Source organism: Mixophyes fleayi, chromosome 7, assembly GCF_038048845.1.
Source record: "Mixophyes fleayi isolate aMixFle1 chromosome 7, aMixFle1.hap1, whole genome shotgun sequence".
In the NCBI taxonomy this organism is placed as follows: Eukaryota; Metazoa; Chordata; class Amphibia; order Anura; family Limnodynastidae; genus Mixophyes; species Mixophyes fleayi.
Window position 1 is genome coordinate 92160298 of NC_134408.1, and position 25352 is coordinate 92185649.

Consider the following 25352-nt stretch of genomic DNA (forward strand, 5'->3'; position numbering starts at 1 on the left):
TCCTGCTTTCACAGGTCTAAATGTTGGGAGCTATGCTGTTGGCTGAAATGAATGGCCACATGTTTCTCCGCTGCATTGCCCAGTAAGGGTGACCTAGTTACTACATGGATCATACCTTAGCTATTTGGTGGATTCCCCAGCCAAAATAGTTGATGCCAAGGACATAGTTCTCATGTGGTCCTAATTCAAAGTGCAAGGATAGCATGGCCTAGCATCTGTCTGTGCTTCCAACCAATGCGAATGGCTTTTTGCTTAACTTAAATGGTTTTTCTATGGGGTCCCAATCAATCAATTCAGTTAAATTGGTTTATATTGTGTGGCATAAACTATTTTCCCAGCATCTGCTACAATTTTATGTGACATCCACCCCTCTCCCAGATCCTTTAGAGACTGTACCACAGTCTATATGAAAACTTTGAAGGAAACCTCACGTTAGCTACACTATTAGATATGAAAACTAGTAACAGTGTTCTAAAAAGCCTATCAATAATTATTCATCAATTAAACACAGATGGCAGAAAAAAACGGAAGCTGCAAACGGTACTAATATCATAAAACAATTTGTTTATTCATAATACATTATAAAAACCATTACTATCCAAATTACATATGGCCAGCCTGTTATAACCATATATATAAATGTATATTGAGGGCATAAGTAAAAACAGGAGGTGAAGAAAGTTTCTGCTTATAAGTTAGACACTCAAGAGTCTGACTTAACTGTAGATTAACCTACCTTTACCTGCAGTGAAGTCAGACTTTTGAGTGTGATTCTGCGCTGGGAGGTATTCTCAAGTGAACTGAAGTGTGCACTTTAGAAGTGGAGGAACGTTTCACAGGTGGCCACCAGACACCGCTATCGCTATTTGGAGGATCCTACTACTGCTCTGCTTACAATCCCAATGTATGGGTATTTGGAAAGTAGTTTTGTCTACTTTAGATGAAATCTGTACATGTTTATTCCCTAAAGTCTGTTTCCCCTAATGATGCTTCAGTGAGGAACTTGTTGCGAAGTTATACATAAAATACTTGGCTAAGGGCTATTGTTATAGAGTGCTTTTTACCTTTTATCGGCATATATATCTGAAGCTAAAAAGAAACCTTGACATTTTTCCTCTCTATTAACAGACTTTCCACTGCTATGAGAAATTGAACTTTGGAATAAGAAATGATAAGCAGTTCCTCAGCTTAAGTCTCAGTTGATAAGGAGAGCAAGGCAAAAAAAGGAGTAAATTTGCTCCTGGACAAACTATGTTACAATGCAAGGGGTGCAAATTAGTTTATTATTTTGCACATAAGATAAATGCTGGCTGTTTTTCATGTAGCACACAAATACTTGATAGCTTTACACTGAAATTTAAAGTTGATATGGGACATGCCGTACCCCAACTATAAATCTGTCCCCACATTAATAAGTTTACCTACCCCTCAACATGGATTTGCCCAGGTGCAAAGTTACTCCTTTTTTTTGCTTTACTCTCCTTAATGACTCAGGCCCCTTAAATTCACTTTCTGTTTTTACCTAAGCCCTCAATATACATTTGTATTTATGGGTATAACATGTTGGTCATATGTATTTTGAACAGTAATGGTTTTTATAGTGTATTATGAAGAAACAAATTGTTTTATGATATTAGTACCGTGTGCAACATCCATTTTTTCTGCCAACTATGTTTGATTGATGAGTAATTATTGATAAGCTTTTTAGAGCACTGAATAGGGGTGTTTTATATTTCTGCTTTGATTTTTTAGGAGGCATTTTGCAATCTTTGAATAAAAAGCAGCCTAAGCTTCTCTTTTGTGTATTTACTTACTTATTTTTGTATATTCACAATTTATATTCATTTTTATATATAGTCACAATTTTCACACATATTCATTTATATTGATTATTTTCAAAATGTATTTCTTCTGATCCTTACTGCACCTTAAATATTTTATTTACTTGACTATTTGTAATTAACTGCTTAGATATCAGAGCTCCAATATTATACAGGAAATTATTTGATTTTATGTTAAAAGAGGTAACACACATTGCACTTAATGACATAGTTTTACTTATTGATCCAAAGCAGTCACATTACTAGCCACAAAACTTTGTGCTAACACTCTTTATTGACTGCTTAGCAGATGACAAATGGCACACCCACTTTTTGCTTTGGAAAATGCTCCCAGGAAAGCACAGTGGAAATATGGTCCATGAGCCCAGATGGGAATGTGCATACCACCTAAAGTAAAAGCACCACTTCAGAAACATGTTTACTTTCATTTGACTCTCTAAATCATTTACATTTTACACATAATGTGCACCTGATTACACATGCTCAGGGTCAGCAGAGATTGGGGTAATGCCCAATATTTGCTGCCGCTGAGAATGTTTAAATATCAAATTGCTGGTTTTGTGAGGAGAAAGATACGTTAAACCACTAGTGAGAACGCCAACCTAAATGCTTACTGTCCACCACTTGATGCCTATTTAAATATCTTGCCCTGCAGCACCAAATCTTAGTTTGCACATGGGAGTAGATTGAGGTGCTTTTGTATACCTGGCCTATATTCACCAAAGAATGCCCTGTACTGCACAGCCCCTCCTGTCAAAAGGAGCTAATTTTGCACACTTACATCATCTTGATGGAGTGACACCATCTTGATGGAGTGAACAGCTCGCTAACTTATATAAACATCATTCCATTTTTCAAGAAACCCGCCTTTGACCCACCCCTGCCCGCTGGCTGTGGATCTATTTCTTTACTTCCATCTGTCTCAAAACTACTGGACAACTTGTTTCTTGATAATTTTTCTCACTTCTACTTCTCTACTAGACATTATGCAATCTAGTTCTCACCCAACACACAGAAACCGTGCTTAGAAAAGTATCTACAACCTCTTCAAAAAAAACTAACATAAGCAATGTACAGTAAAGGCATTCCGGTGCAGATGAGGTCAATTCATGTCCTGGGTTTCTGGTAAGTACACTTGGTTTCAGCCATATCATCTGCTCCAGCTACAGTACAGGTGTAAGTGCAGACTGATAGTGATGACTGACATGGCATAGTATTTGTTTTAAAAACTACACATATGCGTGCCACTAGCACAGAAATTGCAAGTAATATAAACTATAAAAACGCATTGTATGTATAGAACGCATTAAAAGCATCTTGATTTATGTATTTAATGTTAAAAATATATATAAACCTTTTTGGAATATGCATGTTTTTATTAATGCCTATAGTGTTAAGAGTTGTTCATTTAATTTATAATATCTTTTTATTGTGTTCTGATGTGACCTTGTATTGCACATGCTTGTGCATAGACTGCATTCTGTTCTGTGTGTCTGTATATGGTAAGTAACTTTTAGGCAGAATGTACTTATACTCAGATCCAAATCGAAAACGCACTTTGAAATACGCTTCATTTTGAATATGGCCAGAACTATGCTCAGTTTCCGCGCTCAGTTTTTAAACCACAACTTCAGTGTAAGTTACATTCGAACTTGAAACTTATCCTCTGTCTATTTTTTTTGTGTTTCATTCCCACATATCAATGTATAGCATTAAAACGTCCTGACCTACTTTTAAACTGTTCAACTTTTCTTAAAGATACAGTAATTTTTGAAAATATAAACAAATTATAGAGTAAACAATACTGCAAGCAAACATTTTTGTATACTTCCAAATGTAATATGGGACTGCCGAAATTTAAACGCATTCACATTTTCCTTTTTTGACTTGTGCAGGTGGGCTTATACATATCATTAATTGCTGGTTCTAGGAAAATGCTACACTGGCCCCTTTTACATTGATGTGTGATGTGGGTGTTCACCGCAGAATCTTCACACACCTCTAGTTCAGGTTTCTCCAGGCTAGCTCAGCTGCTCTTGTATCCCCAGGCTCTGTGGTTAACGGTGTAAAAATGGGGCCATTGCACATGCACGTTTGAAAACCTTTGCAGATGAAGTTTGATGTGAACTATCCTATTACACAGGTGATATTAAAGTGCCAACCTGTTTTTTCAATTACAGATGTTATAATAAACTGCTGACAAACACCAGCACACACCTACTTGAAATAAATAAATCAGTGTCCACAAGTACTGACACTAACGAACCCTGGGGCTGTCACTCTGTCTCCCAACTTCTACATTTTGCGCCTCAGCAGCTTCCCTGATCTGTTAACTTCACATCTCTGTATCTTGTTCCTAAGCCCCTGTACTAGACTCTGTGTATAACACTGCTTACTGGTAACAGGCTCTATAATTAAGCTAAGGTATCCTGTGCTCACAGTTTTTACTCTCGGCACATTAAATTAATAGCCTCGGCCCCAGCATGCCTGCAGCTCCACATGTATTTAGTTAGTCTCCCACTGAGAACTGTGTCCAGTGTAACTCTAGACTACAACTCTGTCTTGTCCCACTATCACACTTGAGTCAGCATAGCTCTGGTTAACGACTAGACAAGGTCAAGGCTATGTCGATGGGATTCAACTTAATTGTGACTTGATAAACAAGACATAACCAAACAGACTCCCCAGAACAAGCAATAGGCTGCGATAGAGGTTTTCCCAGGCTTTGGAGGGGCTTTTTAAATCCTCTCATCCTGCGATTATCTTAATCCTACCCCTGGGCTTGTTTTTGCAATTCCACAAACTATGGGATGCCATGCATTAAACAGTGCTTATTCATAAATTCATTACACTACCAAAGGCCACAAAAACAATGCTCACAATTTGTTAATACACAGTTTTTTAGCCTGTACTCATGTAACTCTGGAAATTTATGATTGCTCACCACTTTTAAATACAGAAAGGGTACGTGAGCAAGAGGACCAATCAGTAGCTGTTTTGATATCAAAGAGTTTGCACCTCCCATTAACACATCCCTCCACAACATCACATAGTCCGCTTTTTGACCAAGGCTGTGAGAAGAATCACAGAGCCCTGAAAAAACAGCTGCACAGAGCAGCCCTCAATTTTAAATGGTACATTGGTAAATGGTACTTTGGGTAAGGTATATTATTATAAGATAAGGCAGTAGGGATGGCACATTTAGGTGGCTGCAAATACATTTTCCTCTTCACAAATGGACTTAAGTATTACAGGTACTCAGAGTTGAGCAGAAATCATCAATACTTTTAATGTTTGCATTAATTAATTAATACATTTCTAAGCAAATTTTTACCAATATAATAAAGACAGTAATGATGTCTATGCACACTTAAGATTGGGGTAAAACATACATGAGGGTAAACAAAGCAATTTTTTGTCAGATATCTGAAGTGAATGGGGTGTACCAAATGTGGTATTAGGACTTTGAATTGATGTTTTTACTCTTTCCACCATCCACATTTTCTGGGTTTTCCAATGGTTGGTCCATCAGGATGCACCTGCGAATTCTCTAGGTTGACAAATAGACACATTTATGCAACTAGAAAAGCTTTCACTTTTGATAATTTGTTGATGACCGTTTGTTTTGCTACCTGCACATTTTCCTGTCTGGGTCTAGCACACCCTGTTATCTATTACAATCTATTACAATATATGAATTTACCACCTCTACAAAAGCACCGCTGGTGAAAATATTATTACCTTTAAAGGATAGAGCAGTTCTTATGTAACCACTTTTCATTAGGTGTACACAAAACTACCTTGAAATATGTCAAGACATTTTTTTATTGAAATGAGTTATTACAAAATGATATGATGTAAATTAAGTTTATTACATCAAGTGTGTTAATACTATCTATGGGGAGTACACATTTCAGCTTCTTATAGGGCATTCGTATTTATATTAAACTATGCTGTATGTTGGCAGGTTTGATGCACTTCTGGTTACATTCTGAATATTGGGAAACAAGGTGAAACTTGTGATATATTAATCACTAAACTATTTAGTCAGTAGTAAATGTAGAACATAGGCAAGCACGTTACCAGACTTCCTCTGTACATCTGGTGATTTCATCATCAATGATTTATCACCAGTAACATGTTAGTTTATGCCTATCCAATCTTACTAGTAATTAGGACATTACATGATTGTACATTTGGTTCTCTGTTTGTACAGTTCTGAATTACACATTATCTCTGTCTAGATAATGGCAGATGACCAGAAGCGGCGGATGCTGGTACTCCAGGGCGATAAGAGTACGTGGATTACTCCATCATGTCTTACTGAGCTCCTCCAGCTGAAATCCTGTTATCCACTGGCTCCTCTGGTAGTAGGGAACACATTTATTGGTAAATGTTGGTGTCATTATAACAAATAATGATAAACGGTATTTAAAATAATATTATAGTAAGAAAAAGGAAGCAAAGTAAGTATGTTTGAGCAGTATGTAGGGCCTTGATGCACTGAATTACAATATTACTTTTAAAAGACAGTACATATTTTACTGATAATAATCTTAACACTTTACTTTTTTTGCCTGTTTGTTCTAGTAGTGATAGTTATTTTGTTAAAAAGAGTAGAAGATCATTAAGAGCTCTCTGAGATTTTTAATATATGACTACCATTTGACAAGTGTACTGTCACTTTTTGTTTTGGGTGGGGGCATGGTATACACTGGACATAAGGGGCCTGATTCATTAAGGAAAGTAAGGCAAAAAATGAGTAAGTTTTCTCCTGGACAAGACCATGTTACAGTGTACGGGGTGCAAATTAGTTTATTATTTTGTACATAAAATATATACTGTCTGTTTTTTCATGAAGCCAACAAATACTTGATAGCTTATTTCTACAATAAATTTAAAGTTGATCTAGGACATGCTGTATCCCAATTATAAATCTGTCCTCACATTTTAAATTTACCTCCCCCTCAAAAAAAAAAAAAAAAATTTGCCAAGGTTCAAAGTTGCTTAATTTTTTTGCTTTACTGTCCTTAATGAATCGGGCCCAGTATGTCTACATGTTCTTTCCGTCTTGTGCTTTGTTTATATACCATTTTCTCATTGCATCGCTTTTACTTTTCTCCATACAAAGCTGGAAGAAACAAGTGTGGACTGTGGTAGCAGACACATTTTAAATTTTGTTGCAATATTTGCCCGCCTAAACTCCCTTAGGGGCATATTCAATTGTTGGCGTTACTGCGTAAAGTAACGCGACGCGCGCACTATTACCGTCATTACGGTAATAGTGCGCGTAAATACCGTTGTTACGGTACATTTCACGCTGGATTTCAGCTCGCGGCTCAGGGAGCTGCGAGCTGAAATCCGGCTTAGTATTACCGTAATAACGGTGATACTTTTTCTGCGGTGGAAAACGCCAACAATTGAATATGCCCCATAGTGTCTAGTTATAGCAGAGATACTGGCACACTGAGACAAACTAGCCTTTTTAGCAAGTCTTGGCAGTTATAGATCACATATTGATGTTATGGGCGCATAGAGAATCATGGAAAATATATATATTCAATGGAGCAAGTCATAGAGAACAGGAATGATCCACTAAAAATATATAAATATGTGTCTGTCAAGGAGACTGTCATTTTTACAAAGACCTCTCTCCTCTTGTGTTTGTCTGCTCCCACCTCATTCTCCTGTACATCCTTATATCATGTCTGTTGCATGTTCTGTATAACACTTGTTTTTTATATACCTTGCCTACTATATCTTGTGCAGTATTGTGCTTACATTTCTTGCTACTCTTGCATTTTTGCTTCTTGAATGTCTTATATTTGCATTTACTAATGTTTAATTTGCTTGTTGGTCCTCTCCATCTTTGTGCTATGCTTCATTTCCTCACTGTAAGGCACTGGCGCCATATAAATAGACAATTATAAAAAAGGGCTCAAAAATGAAAAGTAAAGGGATCATTTTAGAGCTGTTGCATCTTTTTTGAAAACATGTCAGTTTCTCTAAAATGTTTTATTGTCTTCTGACAGGACCTCAGGTTAACCCGACTGATTCATTTTATCCGGTTATCATCTCTCCTGCCAGAGTACCAGAGCTGAGTATTGTGAATTATGCTGAAAAAGGTAAAGAGCACTCTGTAGCAGAATAAGAATCCGCTATACATTCTAAAGGATTGTAGTTTTGCTTGCCCAGGATAATTGGATTTGGACCCTGCTAGCTTAAGTGTGCCACAGATGGACAGTGGCAGTGTGTAGTGTTCTTATGCATTTGAGTCACCTTACTATTGGGTCATAAGTTATAATTATAAGTTATAAGAACACATTACTGAAATGCATACTTGCCAACTCTCCCTAAATGTCACGGAGACTCCTGAAAAAGGGGGGATCTCCCTCAATCCCTGAAGAGTCTGTCATTCTCCCTGATGCTGAGCCAGTACAAGACGTGGTTGGCTTTGCCATCTGTGGCATGATGACACAGTGCAGAAATTGTGATGTATTGATGCCTATAAAGGTGGCCATTTTTCATGGAGAACAAGATTTAATCAAAGACTGACAGGTAAGACAACATGACACTTCAGTCTCTAGAGATCCATTAGCTGCTTTTCTTTAACGCATAGTTGCCTACTCTCCGGGAAAGTCCGGGAGACTCCCGCATTTCTGGGGCTCCCGGGAGAGCAGGGCAACATCTCGGATCTCGCCTTGGCGATAGATAAGTGGCGGGGGGGCTTAATGATGCAAATATTGCATCATTTTAGCCCTGCCCACCTCCCCAGGATCTCCCTGAAGCCAATGAGGAAAAGTTGGCAAGTATGCTGAAATGCATCATATGAATCTTTTATGTTTCTTTCTTGCACTGACAGAACTTCTATTACTAGAGCTGGCTTAATATTTTCCTGTATGCATATATAAGGAAAGTTTAATGTGACAGTGTTGTGCCTTTGAAATGTTTATTCTTGTTGTTCAGGATATGGTCTGTCTCCAGAGAGTAGGCCCAAGGCTAAGCAAGAAACTGGACAGCATTTTTACAAGATGTCTTCATAACAGGCTTGTTCTTAACGTGTGCATGTAGCCATTGTGAGGATTTTCTTATTACTGAGTTTTTGTACTGTTGCACCTGTGACATTCCTCAGGACAGCTTGGGGCTGCTTATGAAAAACTTCTGTGGAGATAGTTATTAGAAATGTGCAGAATGTACAGTATTTAAACATGCATTTCTAAAAGCCCTGACCTGTCTCTAGTTCTGTATGTATATAACATATAAACCGTGCACTCTTATAGCGAAACTCTCATATTATAGACACAGCATTTTGCAGCCTTGAAACATTCTGTAAGTTTCTATTTATTGAACTGATGACAGCATGTGAAAATCCATTTTGCAATTAAGGTCCCTTCCTGTCATCCGCAGTGCAGCACCATTTTGAGTATATAATAGCTGTGTGGGCAGTATTATTATTATTATTATTATTATTATTATCATTTATTTGTTAGGCGCCACAAGGTATCCGCAGCGCCGCACACAGTACTAGCAGTAGACTATACAGGGTGAAACCATACAGAACAATGAACAAAAAGTACCAATACTTCAGAAACTCCGGCTAGTCATATGCAGTAAAGACAGAGCGGAAGAACAGGTATGGAGACAGGAGGGGAGAGGGCCCTGGTCATACGAGCTTACATCCTAAGGGAGGGTAAACAGACTAGGCACAAGAGGAGGCAGTTGAGGCAAGAGGAGAGAAGGGAGGACAAGCTAAAGGGAGGAGATGGGGGTTAAGTAGATGGTTGGTAGGCTTTGAGGAAGAGGTGAGTTTTGAGTGCACGTTTGAAGGAGCACAGAGTAGGAGAGACACGGATGGAATGAGGGAGGTCGTTCCAGAGAAGGGGGGCTGCACGGGAAAAGTCTTGGATTCTGGAGTGGGAAGAGGTGATAAGAGTGGAGGAGAGGCGGCGGTCGTTGGCCGAGCTCAGGGAGCGGGCAGGAGTGTGAATGGAACCATACAACAAGCATTTAAAGTTCTTTGCTCTATTGTATAGATTAATTGAAGATTGCAAAAACTTCATAGTTACACAGTTACAAGACAAATGGGTAGATTTATCAAAAGGTGAAAATCCCACTTGCAAGGGAAAACGTGGGTTCTCAGCGGCAATAATGTCTTTTATAGCTTGAGCCTATACAGGAAAGAGGTACCACTAATCATAGTACAGCCTTTGCATGGAGAAGCATATTTTTTTGCCATTATAGCGGAGGCACTTGTACCAATACAACATCTGCACTATTATTGCCATCTCACAATGGCTCAGGGATAACTGACTCACGCATGCGCATATTTAGTCCAGTTATAGGCTGTGCAACAAAGACATCTGTTGAGGAGACTTAAATTATCTCCGTGTTCTGGTGCAGATTTATCCCAGCACAGGAGAGAGATCATAGGTGAGGTGAAGCCAGAAGGAGCTGCTTTATTTACTTACTGTCTTTTTCTGTATGTGCCAATCTGAGACAATAACTAAAGCAATAGCAGGATTATACTTTGAATATTGACCCTGTACTTCAGTGATGGGCAACCAAATACACTTCAAGGACTGCAGCACAAAAGGGCAGCACACTACCCTTAATCTCAGTAATAAGTTAAAATGATACATTTAATCAAAGAAAGAGACATGCTAATTAAGTCACCCTCCTACTCATCCCAAAACACCCCTGACACCTCTATCAATACTTATATAATAAGAGCTGGGGCAGATTTGAAGCTAGTTGGAACATAATGTAGAGAATAAGAGCTAGTGCCAACTGGGCATAAAGTAAAGCAATTGAACTATGAGTCATAAACCAGAAAGCAGGCTGGGGCCTCAGGTGATGGCTTGGTGGACCACCTGTTGCCCATCATTGCTGCACATAGTATGATGGGTTTGGAGTCTCCTCCAGATAATTCCAATTTTTAAACACAAATTAGGTTTAATTATCATTACTAGTAAAACAATAAAAAAAACTAAAAACCAACCCACTGCCCATAGGGAGTGCTAATTTACTTCTCTCGATATAAATAGGGCAGCAAGACTTCTTACCACTCTCTATAATGTCTTAACAGAAAAACAAACAGTTCTTGCAGTGCTAAAGTTACTGTCATTGTGGTTAGCCTTTCAAGGACAGGACACCCTCCTGTCTCTAACTGGTATAAAGTAGCATAGACAAACTCGGAACTCTCCTGAGCTTTTGATTGATTGACTACAGCCCTGATGGAACAGACCGCCTTTCTGTTTCCAACAGATCGATCGTAGGTCTCGGCTCTCCTGCCTCGAGCAGGACACACCTCAGCTGCACACTGAGCTTTCTATTGAACTCTGTCCTGAACCTTCCACAGAGCTCAAAATTGTTGTGATCACACACTCTTTCAATGCTGTCGGAGAGGATGCCAACCTCCAGGGCATGAAATGGTTGCATACTAGTACCACCTAGCTTGCCACTGTCACAATAGGCTTTGTAATCAATACAGCAAGAGGAGGTGGATCTTCCAGTAACTTGAAATTAATACTCATTTATCAATTATTATACATGGTACTGAACTTGCTTCATTGGATGTGGTGACTGGCCTGGATCTCACCAAACACTCCCAGTCCCTCACCAATTCCGTCCTTGACCAGGGCACTCTCCGTGCCTGCATCATTTGACAAAGAGCAGCTTTCTCTGCTATTAGCATGTAGATTGCTGCACCTACAGTAAAATTATGTACTACTACAGCCAATGCATAAAATCAATTTCTAACTATTTGAAAGGTGCATTTTAAATCACATTGCTTTATTTGAAATTGTTTCATATCGATACATGAATAAAAGAGGAGTTATTAAAATCAAGATAGATGTGAAGTCCATTACAGTCTTTATCACAGAACTTACCTTTTGTACTTGTGGAAATTACATATAATAACCTTAATTTTGCATCTTGCCTATAGCTTATTTTAGATGGGCAAACTCTAAATTATTTAGTATGCCTCACACATCCTAGCAGTAAACTATCCTAAATAAGGCTGCCATAATTTTGAAATTAAAAACTGGGACACCTATGTGACTTCAAGTTTATTCAGGCTATAAAATCCAATAAACACTTTTTTGTGTCTCAAATAAGGTAGAGCAGTTATTGTTATTGTCCTATTAACACTTATTCTTTTAATTTGGTTCATCTGGACTATCTTCAAAAATCTGTGATGAATGGGATCCATAATCTTAAAGCAAATTATATATCAATAAAATCTGTCTGATTCAGGTATTACAATTGGAGCAGCATGCAGCCTTGCAATGGTACGATCGATTCTGTCTGAGGCTGTGTCTCAACTACCAGAGGAAAAAAACAAGATCTTCCGTGTCATTCTCGAACATTTGGCAGTGGATCACATAAGAAGTGAATCAGTAAGTTATGTATACAGCATTGGATGTGTAGTTTGACAAAATAAAAAACAGCAGTGTATCCATTTTAAAGTGCATTTACTGCCTACGAACAGTGAAGGAAGCCTTTTGCGGGATACATTTTGCACCTTACAGTTTCCATTTCTAGACACAATTTAATTTAATAAAGGGACTCATAATATTCCCTCACTCTCATGAAAATGTGACCCATACAGGCAGCACGGTGGCTTAGTGGCTAGCACTTATGCCTCACAGCACTGGGGTCATGAGTTCCATTCCCGACCATGGGCTTATCTGTGTGCAGTTTGTATGTTCTCCCTGTGTTTGCGTGGGTTTCCTCCCACATCCCAAAAACATACTAGTATGTTAATTGGCTGCTATTAAATCCCTAGTCTCTGTCTGTGTGTGTGTGTGTATGTTAGGGAATTTAGATTGCAAGTTTCTATGGGGCAGGGACTGATGTGAGTTCTCTGTACAGTGCTGCGGAATTAGTAGCGCTATATAAAATAGCTGATGATGATAAGTAGGGCTAAACCGAGCACTATTTTAGGGAATAAAAACTGAAAAGTTTTGATCTTTAAAGGACTGGTTCTAAAGGGATAGGGATTGGACTTTGATGGGACTTTTGCACAGGGCATTTCAGAGATCCACGACCTGTATAAAGGCACTCAGTCTGTGGCTTCTTGATTTGTATGTGATCATGGAACCCCTTTGTGATCACTCATATCCTTACAATTTACAGTAGGGGGTACATTATCCCCATCATGTCTCTACCCACCTTCCCCAGTATTTTGGTTAGCATCCACTCTAGTAATTGATTGCTGAAGATAAGCTGAATGACACAAGTGTCTTGGTCTCTGTCCTGCAATCAATAACCAGTAAATACATTAAGGTCAATAGGAAATGAGCTGCTAACAGCAATAACCTCTACAAGCCTAGCTAAAATTGTTGACTCTAATAGGGTCGCTGATTACCAGTACAAATCTGCATGCTTTTCATAATAACACAACTCTCTTGTATTTAAATGTTTACTGGGTCCTTCCTTATGTTTGTAATGTTTTTCATGTATTCTTATGTTATGTTATATTTGTAGTGCTTCTTATTTATAATGTTACCTTAAAACATATTGGTGGTATAAAGTGCAATACATATAATGGAATTAATGTGTTTTGTGCATAATATATACCTTGTGGTATGTGAGGGTGTTCTGACAAAGGTTGGGTAGTTTTGTATTATGTAACTATGTTATGATTTACTAACGCCATAATGTACATGTAACGTATGGTAACAAGGTAAACATGTAATACCTGCTTTAATGTTTGCGCCATTTTGATGCCAGCATTTGTAAAATTTGGCGCACTGTGTAAGAGCATAATTAAATTGTGTTTTAGTGTCTTATACCCATGGCCCCTTAAACTTGAAGAGACCAATCCGGGCCCTTCATGTGTAAGTGCAATACAGGCAGGACGTGAAGTCAACCGAGCCCCTATGGGTGCATCCGATTTTGACTGAAATAATTCTTTGGAGGCATATCTAGGTATGTTTTACGGGCCTGTAGGCAAGTTTGTGAAATAGTGATGATGATTGGCGCATTTTTGGATGTATCTATATGCAAGATTTAAAGTTGCATTTACCTTATAGCTGGAGAAATGTAAGTGTACATACATATTTTCTTGTGTATGCAAAAGTCAGGATTTTCTGTTTTTCACAATATCAGGCCCAGTGTAGTGTAAACAGCAAAGTAACTGCACTCCCACCAGTTAAATGGAACAGTTGCTCATTATTAAAAACACTCTTCCTCAAAACTTGTGCCTCTGTGGAAGATTCTTTACTGGCTGTTTTTCTAGTAAGGCTTTTAGGAACCTGCTTACTCATTGTAAATTTGTCATCTTTGCTACTGGTTATCAGTAAGAAGTGTGGTGGCTGGTTACACCATTACCTGTTATCGGTAGTCGAGGAGCCGCAGTAGCATTGTGATATATTAGGTTAAGATGTCAATCCCAACTGCAACACTGAAGAAAACTGATCACTATGAGCGCCGGTGCTTCTCCACGTTTAAGAGACATGTAATATATAGGCCGATTTTAGCATTAGGCACCACAGGCCTTTGCCTAGGGTTGGTGCATGTTGAGACACTTTTCCTGCACAACATGTATGTTAAACTTTCTTTCACCAGAAAAAATATAACTGAGGAAATGAGATACATCATTTAATGATATATCAAAGTTACCTGAATAGGGGAAGAAATATTATATTATGTATATTCTTTTCTTCAAACTGGAGAAGCTACAGAATGTTCTGTGTCGAGTGACAAGTGGATGGTACTGGGCATAAGAAATTTTTTACCTGTTGGCTCAAATGATGTAAATATAGCCATGTGTCCCTGTAATGAGCAACCCTGCTCCTCACACACTCACAGTTGATGCTCAGCAATATATTTTCCTTTTTCCTAGTCTCTTGGGGGAAACATTTTAAGTGGAAGTTATACCTGGGAACTAAACCCCATTCTGGCAGTTGGTAACTGCACCTTTAATCTTGCATCAAAAGGTAAGATATTTAGGAAACCCACTTCTGTTACTATTTGTTACTTATACTGTTGTTTCATTTTGTGCATAGAAACTTCTATAAGTGTGCAAAGTATTCCTTCCATATAATATCCATGTACATTCATTCTAAATCTCCAGATATTCTCAAATTAGTCTTTATACTTTTACTTTGATGGGACCATTTTCATGAGTCTTATCTAAAATAACAGTTACCTTATATTAACGTGCTACTTGTTACTTTCACAAATAGAGCTGAGTACATCCCTTATAGACTAACAGTTTTATTTTCTTTCTTAAATATTTATTCTAATTTTGACAGATAAGGCTGTTTACAAAGGCATGTTAATCTTAATTTTTAGCAGTTTTACTTATCAAAAATTCCATATAAGTGCCCTTCCTGTGTACCCATTTAAAAGTAAATGTAATGTTTTGAGCACCAGAGAATTAAAACATACACCCTCATAGGCAAATCTAGGGGGGGGGGGGGGTTCTAATGCCTGGAAACCCCCCTCCCAGCCTGGGTCACTGTATGTTTGAGGTGGCTAGACCCTGCCCCTGTGACCAGCCACTTTGCAGCTTGTGGGCAGATCATTTCTGTCTGCACTGTTTACAGCCATCTCTCCCCTGCTGTGTTTCCACGCCCCTCTCTCCCCCACTGCTGTGTCCCCCCGCCCCTCTCTCCCTCTGCTGTGAGTCCCCGCCCCTCTCTCCCCTGCTGTGTGTCCCGTCCCTCTCTCCCCTGCTGTGTGTTCCCGCCCCTTTCTCTCCCACTACCTGCATGTCTTGTGTGTGCAGCAGGAGGACACAAGACACAGCACTAGATGAAGAGAGTAGTGTGTGAGTGTGTGTGTGGGGCAGTGGCGGATCCAGGGGGGGGGGCGATCGCGATCGCCCCCCCTAGCAGACACTTGCTGCCGACGGCTGCAGTGTCCTGCCCGGCTGCTCTGACTGTGTTTAAAACACAATCAGAGCAGCCGGGCAGCACACTGTCCCTGCCTGTCACGGCTGGACGGACCTGCACATAGTGTGCAGCCGTCGGCAGCCTAAGATGCTAGAAAGCGGCGGGGCCTAAATCTCCCCCCCCCCTAAATTGCCCCGGGTACAGCATTTTTCTAGATCCGCCCCTGGTGTGGGGAGGGGGTTCTCATGTGGTGTTAATGTAAGTGGGGGAATTTTATGTATAAATACAATACTTCCTTTGTAAACATAGGCTTGGAGGGACTTTTAATATAAGTGTAGGAGGGTATTTTATGTGATGTAGATGGGGTGTGGAATTTTAAATTTCATAGTAGGTTGAGAGTGGGAGCTTTTAATTTATTGGTGGGGTGAAGGTTGGGGATATTTAATTTAACAGTGGGGTATGGCGGACCTATTAAGAGGGGGATGATGGGACTATTCATTTAATGCTGGGATGGTTTGGGTGCTATTAATTGAATGTGTGACTGAGTTTATGGAGAAGGATTGTTATTTCTTAAAAGTGAATGCTAATTATTTAATGTTTGGGAGGAAATTGGTTTACTTATTAAATGTAAATACTATTAATTTAATGTTGGGGTTGTTTTGGGGGGGAATGGATCTTTTTATTAAAGGTGAATGACATTAATTTAGTGTCTGGGTTGTTTGCTCGGAGGCCTAATTAAACGTGGGTGCTTTTGATTTACTATACGGCTGCTTTGGGGGAGGGAGGCCTACTATGTTCACTCATTGCTGGGATTTCTATATCATGTACTTGTCCTTTTTTCAAATAGGGACCCAACATTCCAGGATCCAGGCAAGCAGCAATTGAGCTTAGAACACGAACAATAACAACAAGTATTGAAAGCAGCAAGGTAGGAGAGGGAAGAACAGTCTGCCAACTTTGTCCTGACTGTAGGGACAGTTGGGAGGTATGTCCTGCTTCACACGGCTCTGCTTGAAAAGGGAGAGCTGCGTGCACCTAGCAGTAGTGCACGCAGCATTGCCCTTGTATATTATGGGGATAGGAAGAGTTGGAGAACAGACAAGCACTGTCTAAAATTATAGCGACGTCCCCATGCTTGCTGGACACGCCCACTGGCGGCGTGGAGTGGAAACCTCTCTGTACAAATCCTGCGTTTGCCCCTGCCCCTCACTCTTCTGCACTCAGTGCACACTCCTAATCACGGTTAGTGGCCGAGGTTGAAAGCGTTGTCTGGGAGTAATCTGACTCCTGTACACAAACATCCTGAGCACAAAAACAGAGACAGAAGAAAGCTTAGTGCATAAAACAAAATGCAATGGCTTTGAAATAGTGCACCCAGATCAGTGGTGGGCATTGGGCCTTCACCTGCGCACCCCAAGCCGGCTGCTCCTGATCTTATTCTATGCTTTAGAGGAAAATAAGGCAGAACATAGGCTACTGACTTCTGTGTCACATGACCTCACATGATGCAGGGAGCTCAGGCTGCATAATGGAGGAGGAGGGAGTGCAGTGTGAAGGTGCACGCCTACTCTCCGCTCTTTAGAGAAGCCTCTGCAAAGTGAGCCTAGATTTGCCCAAAAATCTGAAGAAAAGCACTGCTCTATTGTAAATGTCACATCAAAGTCCTACCACTTTAGAACCAGCCTTTTCATTACATTAAACATTTCCATTTTTTCTAAAATATTGCTCAGTTTAGGCTCATTTATGACTTTAATTAATCATGAGTGTGATGGGGCACCAAGGGGTAAATGTATTAAGTGCCAATTTCAGTAAGTAAATGTAAATCGGTGAGTTTGCAGTGAAAATTTAAAGCGACAATGGCTTTAAAGGCATTGTTTTGCCTTTAAAGCCAATGCCGCTTTTAATTTTCACTGCAAACTCTGCAATTTCTGGCAACTTGCAGAAATCGTCACTTAATACATTTACTCCCCAGGACTTTTTACATTGGGCATCTAGATAGACATTCCTGCACTGCAGTGCATCTGAAAGATGCAAAGTACACCCCCTTAAAAGTAAAACTAACAACATCCCTAAATTATGTAACTATTCCCTTTCTGCAAAACTAAGTTCATTGGGGCGCCTAGTCTGTATTTTGCTGCCACCACAAATTATTCTATTGGTAGGTGCTCTGCGTCTTTGTAAATGTTCATATCTTCCTTCTGCAAATCAAAGTGAACAACACTATCAAAGTGGATGTTGCACTTGCTTCTGCCATTTTTCACTATATGGATGACTTACAGGGGTCCTGTGCCGATGCTGGAGACACTTTTAATATGGTCATAAATTCTGTGTTCCTGCAGGAAGGTGAAACCAGAGACATAGAGCAGCTCTCCCCTCTATCAGCAATTAAAACAAAAATCTGAAAGGGGAAAAAAGTAAATATATATATATATATATATATATATATATATATATATATATATATATATTGTAGCACTTCTAACACCTTCTGCACCACTTGTAGCACTTCTGACACTGACGCCCTGCAGACATGAGACACTGACAGCTTCTTGCTTCAAACTAAATGGTGCTTTATTGTTTCCATCACAATAAACAGCAATACTTGTCAGGATGACACCAGTAAACAATCCCACGTTGTTAACACCTCTGGGTGACCCAGATGCTAGTTATACACATTCTAGCTCTCTACCGACTTGCCAGCTTTTCAAGCATCAGTCACAAACATAAATGTACAACTCAGGTTGTATACACAGAAGTCTCCTCCCCTTGGTCTATTTACCTCATTATACCACCTGTGTCTATGCAGGCTAGGAGTTTGACTGTGTATGGACTTTACCCCGTAAGCGGCTTTCCCCTTTAGGCTTCCCAGGACATTACCTGTCCCTATGCATGAGAGATGTGACAAATAGGCCTCTTTGCTACAAAATAGATACATATAGATACAAACATAGATGGCACCAGATTCAAATCAAGTCCCAATGTAGTTCATATATTGCACCCAAACACTTCTTATATACAAGCGGCAGCTGTGTTGCAATCACCCGGATGGTAGGTCCGGCAAGGATTTACTAAACGGAAAAGGAAAGCAGAGCGCTTGATAGTGTAGTATTTCTGAAACTGTAGCCAAAAATAAAGGGTGGTATTATATATGCGTACTGATTAAATTCTTAGAAGGTGTATTAAAGTTGTGGTCTTCACAGACTGTGCCCGGATACTGTCCAAGGCTCCACACCATATATAAGAAACATATGGAAAACAACAATAGTGTGATATTATTTCATAATAATTCCCAGCACCAAAACACCCCGTGGATGTGTTTGTGTGTACCAGATAAGAGATAATAATCGCTTATCTGTAGTAGTAATCGAATCTCAAACATTTTGATGCCTCTTTCCACCTCATAAAATAAGATAAAAGACTATATGGTGTAGTATTTTATGCATCCAATTTAATAATAAAACAATTAAAATGCACTCACATTACAGCAGTAAGTCAAAGCTTATCTGGATTTCTTTAAAGACTCTGTGTCCTGTAGACTTTCCCATGTAATCATATAAGATGAGAGCCACAGTGATGAAAACCCGGGTAGTCCAAAACTATATATGTCCAAAAAGAGATAAGAACAATTGCAGGTATCATCTCAATGCGTTTCGTCTTGTTGCTAAAGACTTCTTCAGGAGATAATCAGCCCATATGATGGATGCTGTTTTTACACTCTCCAGCGCCATCTTAATGCATGCGTGCTGGAAGAATCCAACTGCGCATGTGCGATCTCGTGGGATCATACAAAGAGGACAAGAATCGCTTTATAAATCAAAACTGCATATGCGTGGAAAACCATATGATCATAGAAACCCGATATGTTGCCCGGTCAGTATTATATGCAGATTGCTGACCACCATATTGGTTATAGGTAGAGTCCCAATAGAATACAATGAATCTAACACATTTTGGGGGGAATTCAAATGGCCGCGTTACTGGTAAAAGTAATGCGTCCTGCACATTATTACCGTTATTACGGTAATAATGCGCTTAATTACCGTTATTACGGTCGCTTCAATGCCGTCTTTTTGCTCGCAGCTCCCTGAGCTGCGAGCAGAATGCTGGGTAAAAACTACCGTAATAGTCATTACCTTTAACACCACACTAATTTCGGGGGGAATTGAATTCCCCCATAGACAGGCATAATACATTAAAATAATAATGAATAGTAACAAATTAATAAATAATTAAATAAAATGAGATGAACATAATGAGCAATCTGCTCCCAATATGTGATAATTAAAAGAATAAATATAAATATAAAAGTAATGTCAAAACAAGGAATATAAAAATGTATATGTATAAATAGTAGTCAATCATAAGACACCCAACACTAAACAGTAAATAATAATTACAGAAAAAAACATAACTGATAGAATATAATATAGATATGTAAAAGATCCTAAGATCAGCTTAAAAATACATAAACCTCAACAACCATGAAAGGGATAAATGTTTATATATATATATATATATATATATATATATATATAATTATACACATTTCATTTACTATGACTCACACAACTCCAAATATGTGTGATAAAGTACATATATTGGGAATTGAAAAGGGTACGCATTGCAGGATAATACCGTATATTGGATGCATCCTTTCGAGTGAGGTCATTGTGTAAAAGTTGGTAGTTGCTAAGGGAAAATATATAGAACAAAGATATGCTCAACTCTTCCCCCCCCCCCCCTAAAAAAAAACCCAAGATACAATTCAAGATAAAAAGTAATTTCCAGTGAAAATGACATAGCCCTAAATAATGAAAAGTGTCCCAGCCTCCTGAGTGAGCACATCAATCACACCATCTCCCACACACTTCAAACTGTACATGTGCAAAACAGGTTCTAATCTGATTTGTGTGTATATTTAGAGCTACTTGTACACTTTGGCAATTTATACTCATTTCTGCTCCATTTTCCCATGATAGTGAAAATAACTAAGCAGAGAAGATCATTTTCCTAAAATCTAAATGCTGCAATTTACAATAACCTGCACCTTGATTCAATTCAGTTTTAATGGTTGGTTGCTAAGAGTCATAGGCATACAGTGAAAGCACAGACCACTGAGTTACTGCATCTCCATAACCCAGCTGAGATTATAACTGCATTTTTTATAGACAGGAAACGTCAGGTGACCTTGAAACAATTGCTATTTGATGAATCTGGAACATCAGCTTTGAAGCCTGAAGAGATTCTAATCTCAATCAATATCCCATTTTCTAAGAAGGTAAATTTATATATTTAATATTATATCTCTGATGTATATAATATGAATGGTCTCTTGCATTACAATTTTAATTAAATTTACAGTCCGTGGGAAAAAATAGTTGAGGAAACATAAAAAATGAGTCTGAAACAAATTAATGGCTACAATGGTAAATAGGAAATTTATGATCACTTTCCGAAAGTTATCTGTGTCATAAATTTGTATTTAAAGTAGGTGTAAAGACAAATAAACATTGATGTGTGTTGGTGGAGTATCAATATAGTGGGAGAAATGTAAATAGAACAAAACTATTTTCTGTTTCCAAAAAGGCCCCCTGTTCACTGTCTTTTTTATATTGATACTATCAGTAAATAACTGAAAAAACAATGGGTGGTATTTTTAAACCTTTTGATTAGGTTTTATGTGCATTGAACAACAAAATGAATGAAAGAAAAAATGTAATAAAACAAACAGCATTGGAGAATCTTGGTTACTAATAACTACAGAGAAGAATGAAACAGAATAAACTTCATGTTACAGATTGCATAGTTACCATTTCATTATATGGTATTTAATTCTTTACCAGAGAAAACAAACATTATTAGCAGTTCACAATACTCTGTGTGGGCTTTGTGTCCATCAAATTTGGGATTACACCCTCTGTGGGTATAAGTAATTCCATAAACAGGTAATGCTTTGCTCACCAGCACCTTCCATTGAGAAATAGATGGTTTGGCTGGAAGTCTCTAGTGTTTGTGTAAAACATTGTATGCATTAGTCGGATACATGATTATTGGCATATTTTTGGATCTTCAATCAAACCAAGAAGAAGTGAGGTGATGTTGCCTATGTAATACAAATTGGAGTGTATATGCAACTTCTTTCTAGTCTGGATTTGGACACAATCCCAGACGTGATGTTTACGGCTTTCCCCTCATCCTAAAGAATCAATTACCTCAACACACACACACATCCACCCGTTTCCCACACCCCTGCTGGACTGCTTACCACGTATTTCATTTATTTCAATTTATGCCCCTCATTGAATTCTCTAGCCCTGAATAATTTCAAAACTTTCTCTTCGTTTCCTGGTCCTCCCACTGCCTTTTCTACATATGTAGTTATGATAATCAGTGCTATGAAGTCCTTAATATTTCTATACATTTTATCTGAATGTCTGTTGTGCATACCTTAATATTAACTACATGGTATCTCAGCCAGTGCTAACAATATTTCCAACAAATGTGTTGCAGCCAGGGTTGTGCACTCCTTTATATCTTGGTTATTAATCTCAGTGAACGCTGTAAATGGTTTCCCATATGTTTATATCAGATGCTACTGTGAGTACCCTAATATTTATATACTAGTACATTATGCACTGGACCTGAATTGTCTGTGAAACAAAAACATACAGTATGTATGACACCTGACACAGTATTACTGTTCTATGCGGCAGCCACCATGAAACCATCCCTGGGTATTCTTGGCTAGGCTCGGACCTCATCCACTCTTTCCTGGGTCCCCAACTATTATAACACAGCCCTCTAGGCATGGGAAACCCAAGTCCTCTAAGGACTTCTGTCACTTTGGTGATGCAGTGGCCAGGGGTAACCTTCTATTCCTTTCCCATGAGTCTCAGCTTATCTTTGTCCTCCCAGTGATCTCTACCTGCAGTCATTGGGGTAGGGGCTGTGGCCTAAATGCTCCGGGGTGGTTATACACATTTATATACAGTGGTTGAAGAGGAAATTTAAAAGTGGTATGGGAATTTAGAAATAGTGGGGTGGAAAATGTAAATGAATGAATTTGATAGTTTTACAATCAAAACATTAGGGGAAGTGGTGGTATGCCATGCCAATATATACCAGCCCACTTCACTTTGTGAGTGTATATATATATATATATATATATATATATGTATATAGATATTGATATATATATATATATATAATATATAATCAGCCACAACATTAAAACCACCTGCCTAATGTTGTGTAAGTCCCCCTTGTGCAGCCAAAACTGCTCTGATCCGTTCAGGCATGGACAACACAAGACCTCTGAAGGCGTTCTGTGGTACCTGGCACCAAGACATTAGCAGCAGATCATTTAAGTCCTTTATCTTGCGAGGTTGGACCTCAATGGCTTTGACTTGTTTTTCCAGCACATACCACAGATGCTTCATGGGATTAAGATCTGGACAATTTGGAATCCAAGTCAACACCTTGAACCCTTTGTAACTTTCCTCAAACCATTCCAATTTTTGCAGTGTGGCATGGTGCATTCTACTACTGAAAGAAGCCACTGCCATCAGGGAATACCTTGCCATAAAGTGGAGTACTTGGTCTGCAACAATGTTTAGGTAGGTGGTACGTGTCAAAGTATATACTATTCACTTGCTCCATATTATATCCCTCCACTTGACAATGCAATTCACTGCACTTGTCAGGGGTTTAAATGTTGTGGCTAATGAGTGTATATATAATATTTATATACACACACACACACACACACACACACATGTTGCTTGTTGTTCAAGTAACATTCCTTGATGATGAGTAAATAAATAACCTACAATTGAATATTCCTGAGAAAAACCCGTAGGTCATGGTTACATACTTTTTTAGTACATCAATGCTGAAAAGCAACATTTTTTTCTGTGAACAATTACATTCACCAGTTTTTACGTTCTGGGCAAAGGTGACAAAATTATTTCACACAAAATTTCATCCTGGAGGCAAAGAGGCTGATTTATTAAAAATGACACTGTTTCTAGCTTATTCTCGGCAAAGAACAAAGTTAGGGGAAGTTTTAGTGGACTTTTATTTCCCAGCATATACATAAGTCGTCTGTCAGTCATATAGTATACCTTGTGCATTCATATTTCGGAACTCTACTGATCTCCAATTATGTGCTTCATTGTGTCTAATATAATAATTGGCCACAGCTCCATAGCAATTGAATAATAGTGGGAAAATGAATGCTTAGATTATCATCCATTGTATGAGAAAAAAAAATATGTGTTAAGGTTTTAACTGGTTGTGACATTACTCACAGAATTGTTGATAATTTTAAGTAAAACACATCTAGAACTGAGGATCACTTTATAAATATATGCATTATAATTGTTAGTGGTATCCTTTTGTTCTTTGAAAAATTTCTACCGCCATGCCAAGCAATGATGTAAAATTGGTCTTTAGCCAACCACTATTTTTGCACCCAAACTGTAATAAAGCCTATAATATTGCACTGAACAATTTGTGTGACTAAACTTTTCATGTAGTGGAAAAATGCATACAGTAAAGCTGAGAACACACTTACGCAATTATCGTGCAAATCACACGATATACGACCGTTTGGTCTGATATTGCAAGAGTGTGTACTCTCCCATGATCATGTTTTATTGTACCAAACCACATTGTATCGTTTGATTTGGTTTTCTAAACTTCCTAACAATCACGTTCGACTATGGAACAATGTCGGGCAAATGTGGAAGTGTGTATACACTCACAACCAGCAGCGTATGCAGATATCTAGTGTATAGAGTCAATACCTATTCAGCAGATAGTTATAACAGATGAAGATCACAGATCTGAAGGTAAATCATGTAGGTGTGTACACATGAATCTGCATGCTCATCGGGCTGAAAGAATCATTTGTGAATTCGTTAGAGAAATCGCTTCTGAAGTAATATTGCAAAGGTGAATACCAAGCTTAAGGCAACGGTTTTAGATACAAAAAATTATAAAGACCGAATTGGATGGGTGAGTATTAGGCCATCCTGCAGTATGCATGTTCTGTAACTTAAAGTGCATAACTTTAGTCACTCCAAGATTAATTTGTAATGTGACCCAAATGGGTTAGCATTTTAGTCACACATTGGCCAAATTGTATAGAAACAGTCATTTGATTCTGAGGCCATGTGGTTGAATCACATGTACCATTTGACCATTAACGCTGAGTTTGGTTAGCAGATAATGGATTTCCAGCCAGCCTGTTCAATTTACATTCAGTCCTGATCAGACTTTAAGGTAAAACTACTGGTTTTGGCTGACACATGGTGTAACATCAGGGTAGTTTGCAGTCCAGATCTGTGATGCTTTTTTAAAATAGATTTATGAACAGAGTATAATGAAGGTTTGGGAAGGGTAAGCCTTTACAGTTAAGTACAGTGAGCTCTGATTGTTGAAGCTCACTGCAGACAAGCAACCATAGTACATCCAATGACATCACTCATTATTTGTCACGGACAACCTGAATTTCCTGTAAGTGTGGGGAGTGCAGTGATGGTCATTGGAGCATCTGACAAGGGTACGTAATGTATGCTGACATGGGACTGGATATAGTGTGGGGCAGTCCTATATATTATAGCATTGGGTTCTGTATGGTGCATGGCATGGGTGTAACTACTGT

General features: G+C 38.6%; 1 protein-coding gene across 3 annotated transcripts in view; it reads left to right on the forward strand.

Annotated features, from left to right (window-relative positions):
• The window catches only part of LOC142097879 (aldehyde oxidase 2-like), a 108225-nt gene that overhangs the window by 8244 nt on the left and 74629 nt on the right, over positions 1–25352 (forward strand). For all 3 annotated transcript variants that reach the window (XM_075180104.1, XM_075180106.1, XM_075180105.1), the window contains exons 2-6: positions 6086–6230; positions 7874–7966; positions 12099–12241; positions 14692–14785; positions 20854–20963. In XM_075180104.1, the coding sequence (XP_075036205.1) occupies positions 6089–6230; positions 7874–7966; positions 12099–12241; positions 14692–14785; positions 20854–20963 (582 nt within the window). In that variant the 5' untranslated portion in view covers positions 6086–6088. The remainder of the gene's footprint in view (positions 1–6085; positions 6231–7873; positions 7967–12098; positions 12242–14691; positions 14786–20853; positions 20964–25352) is intronic.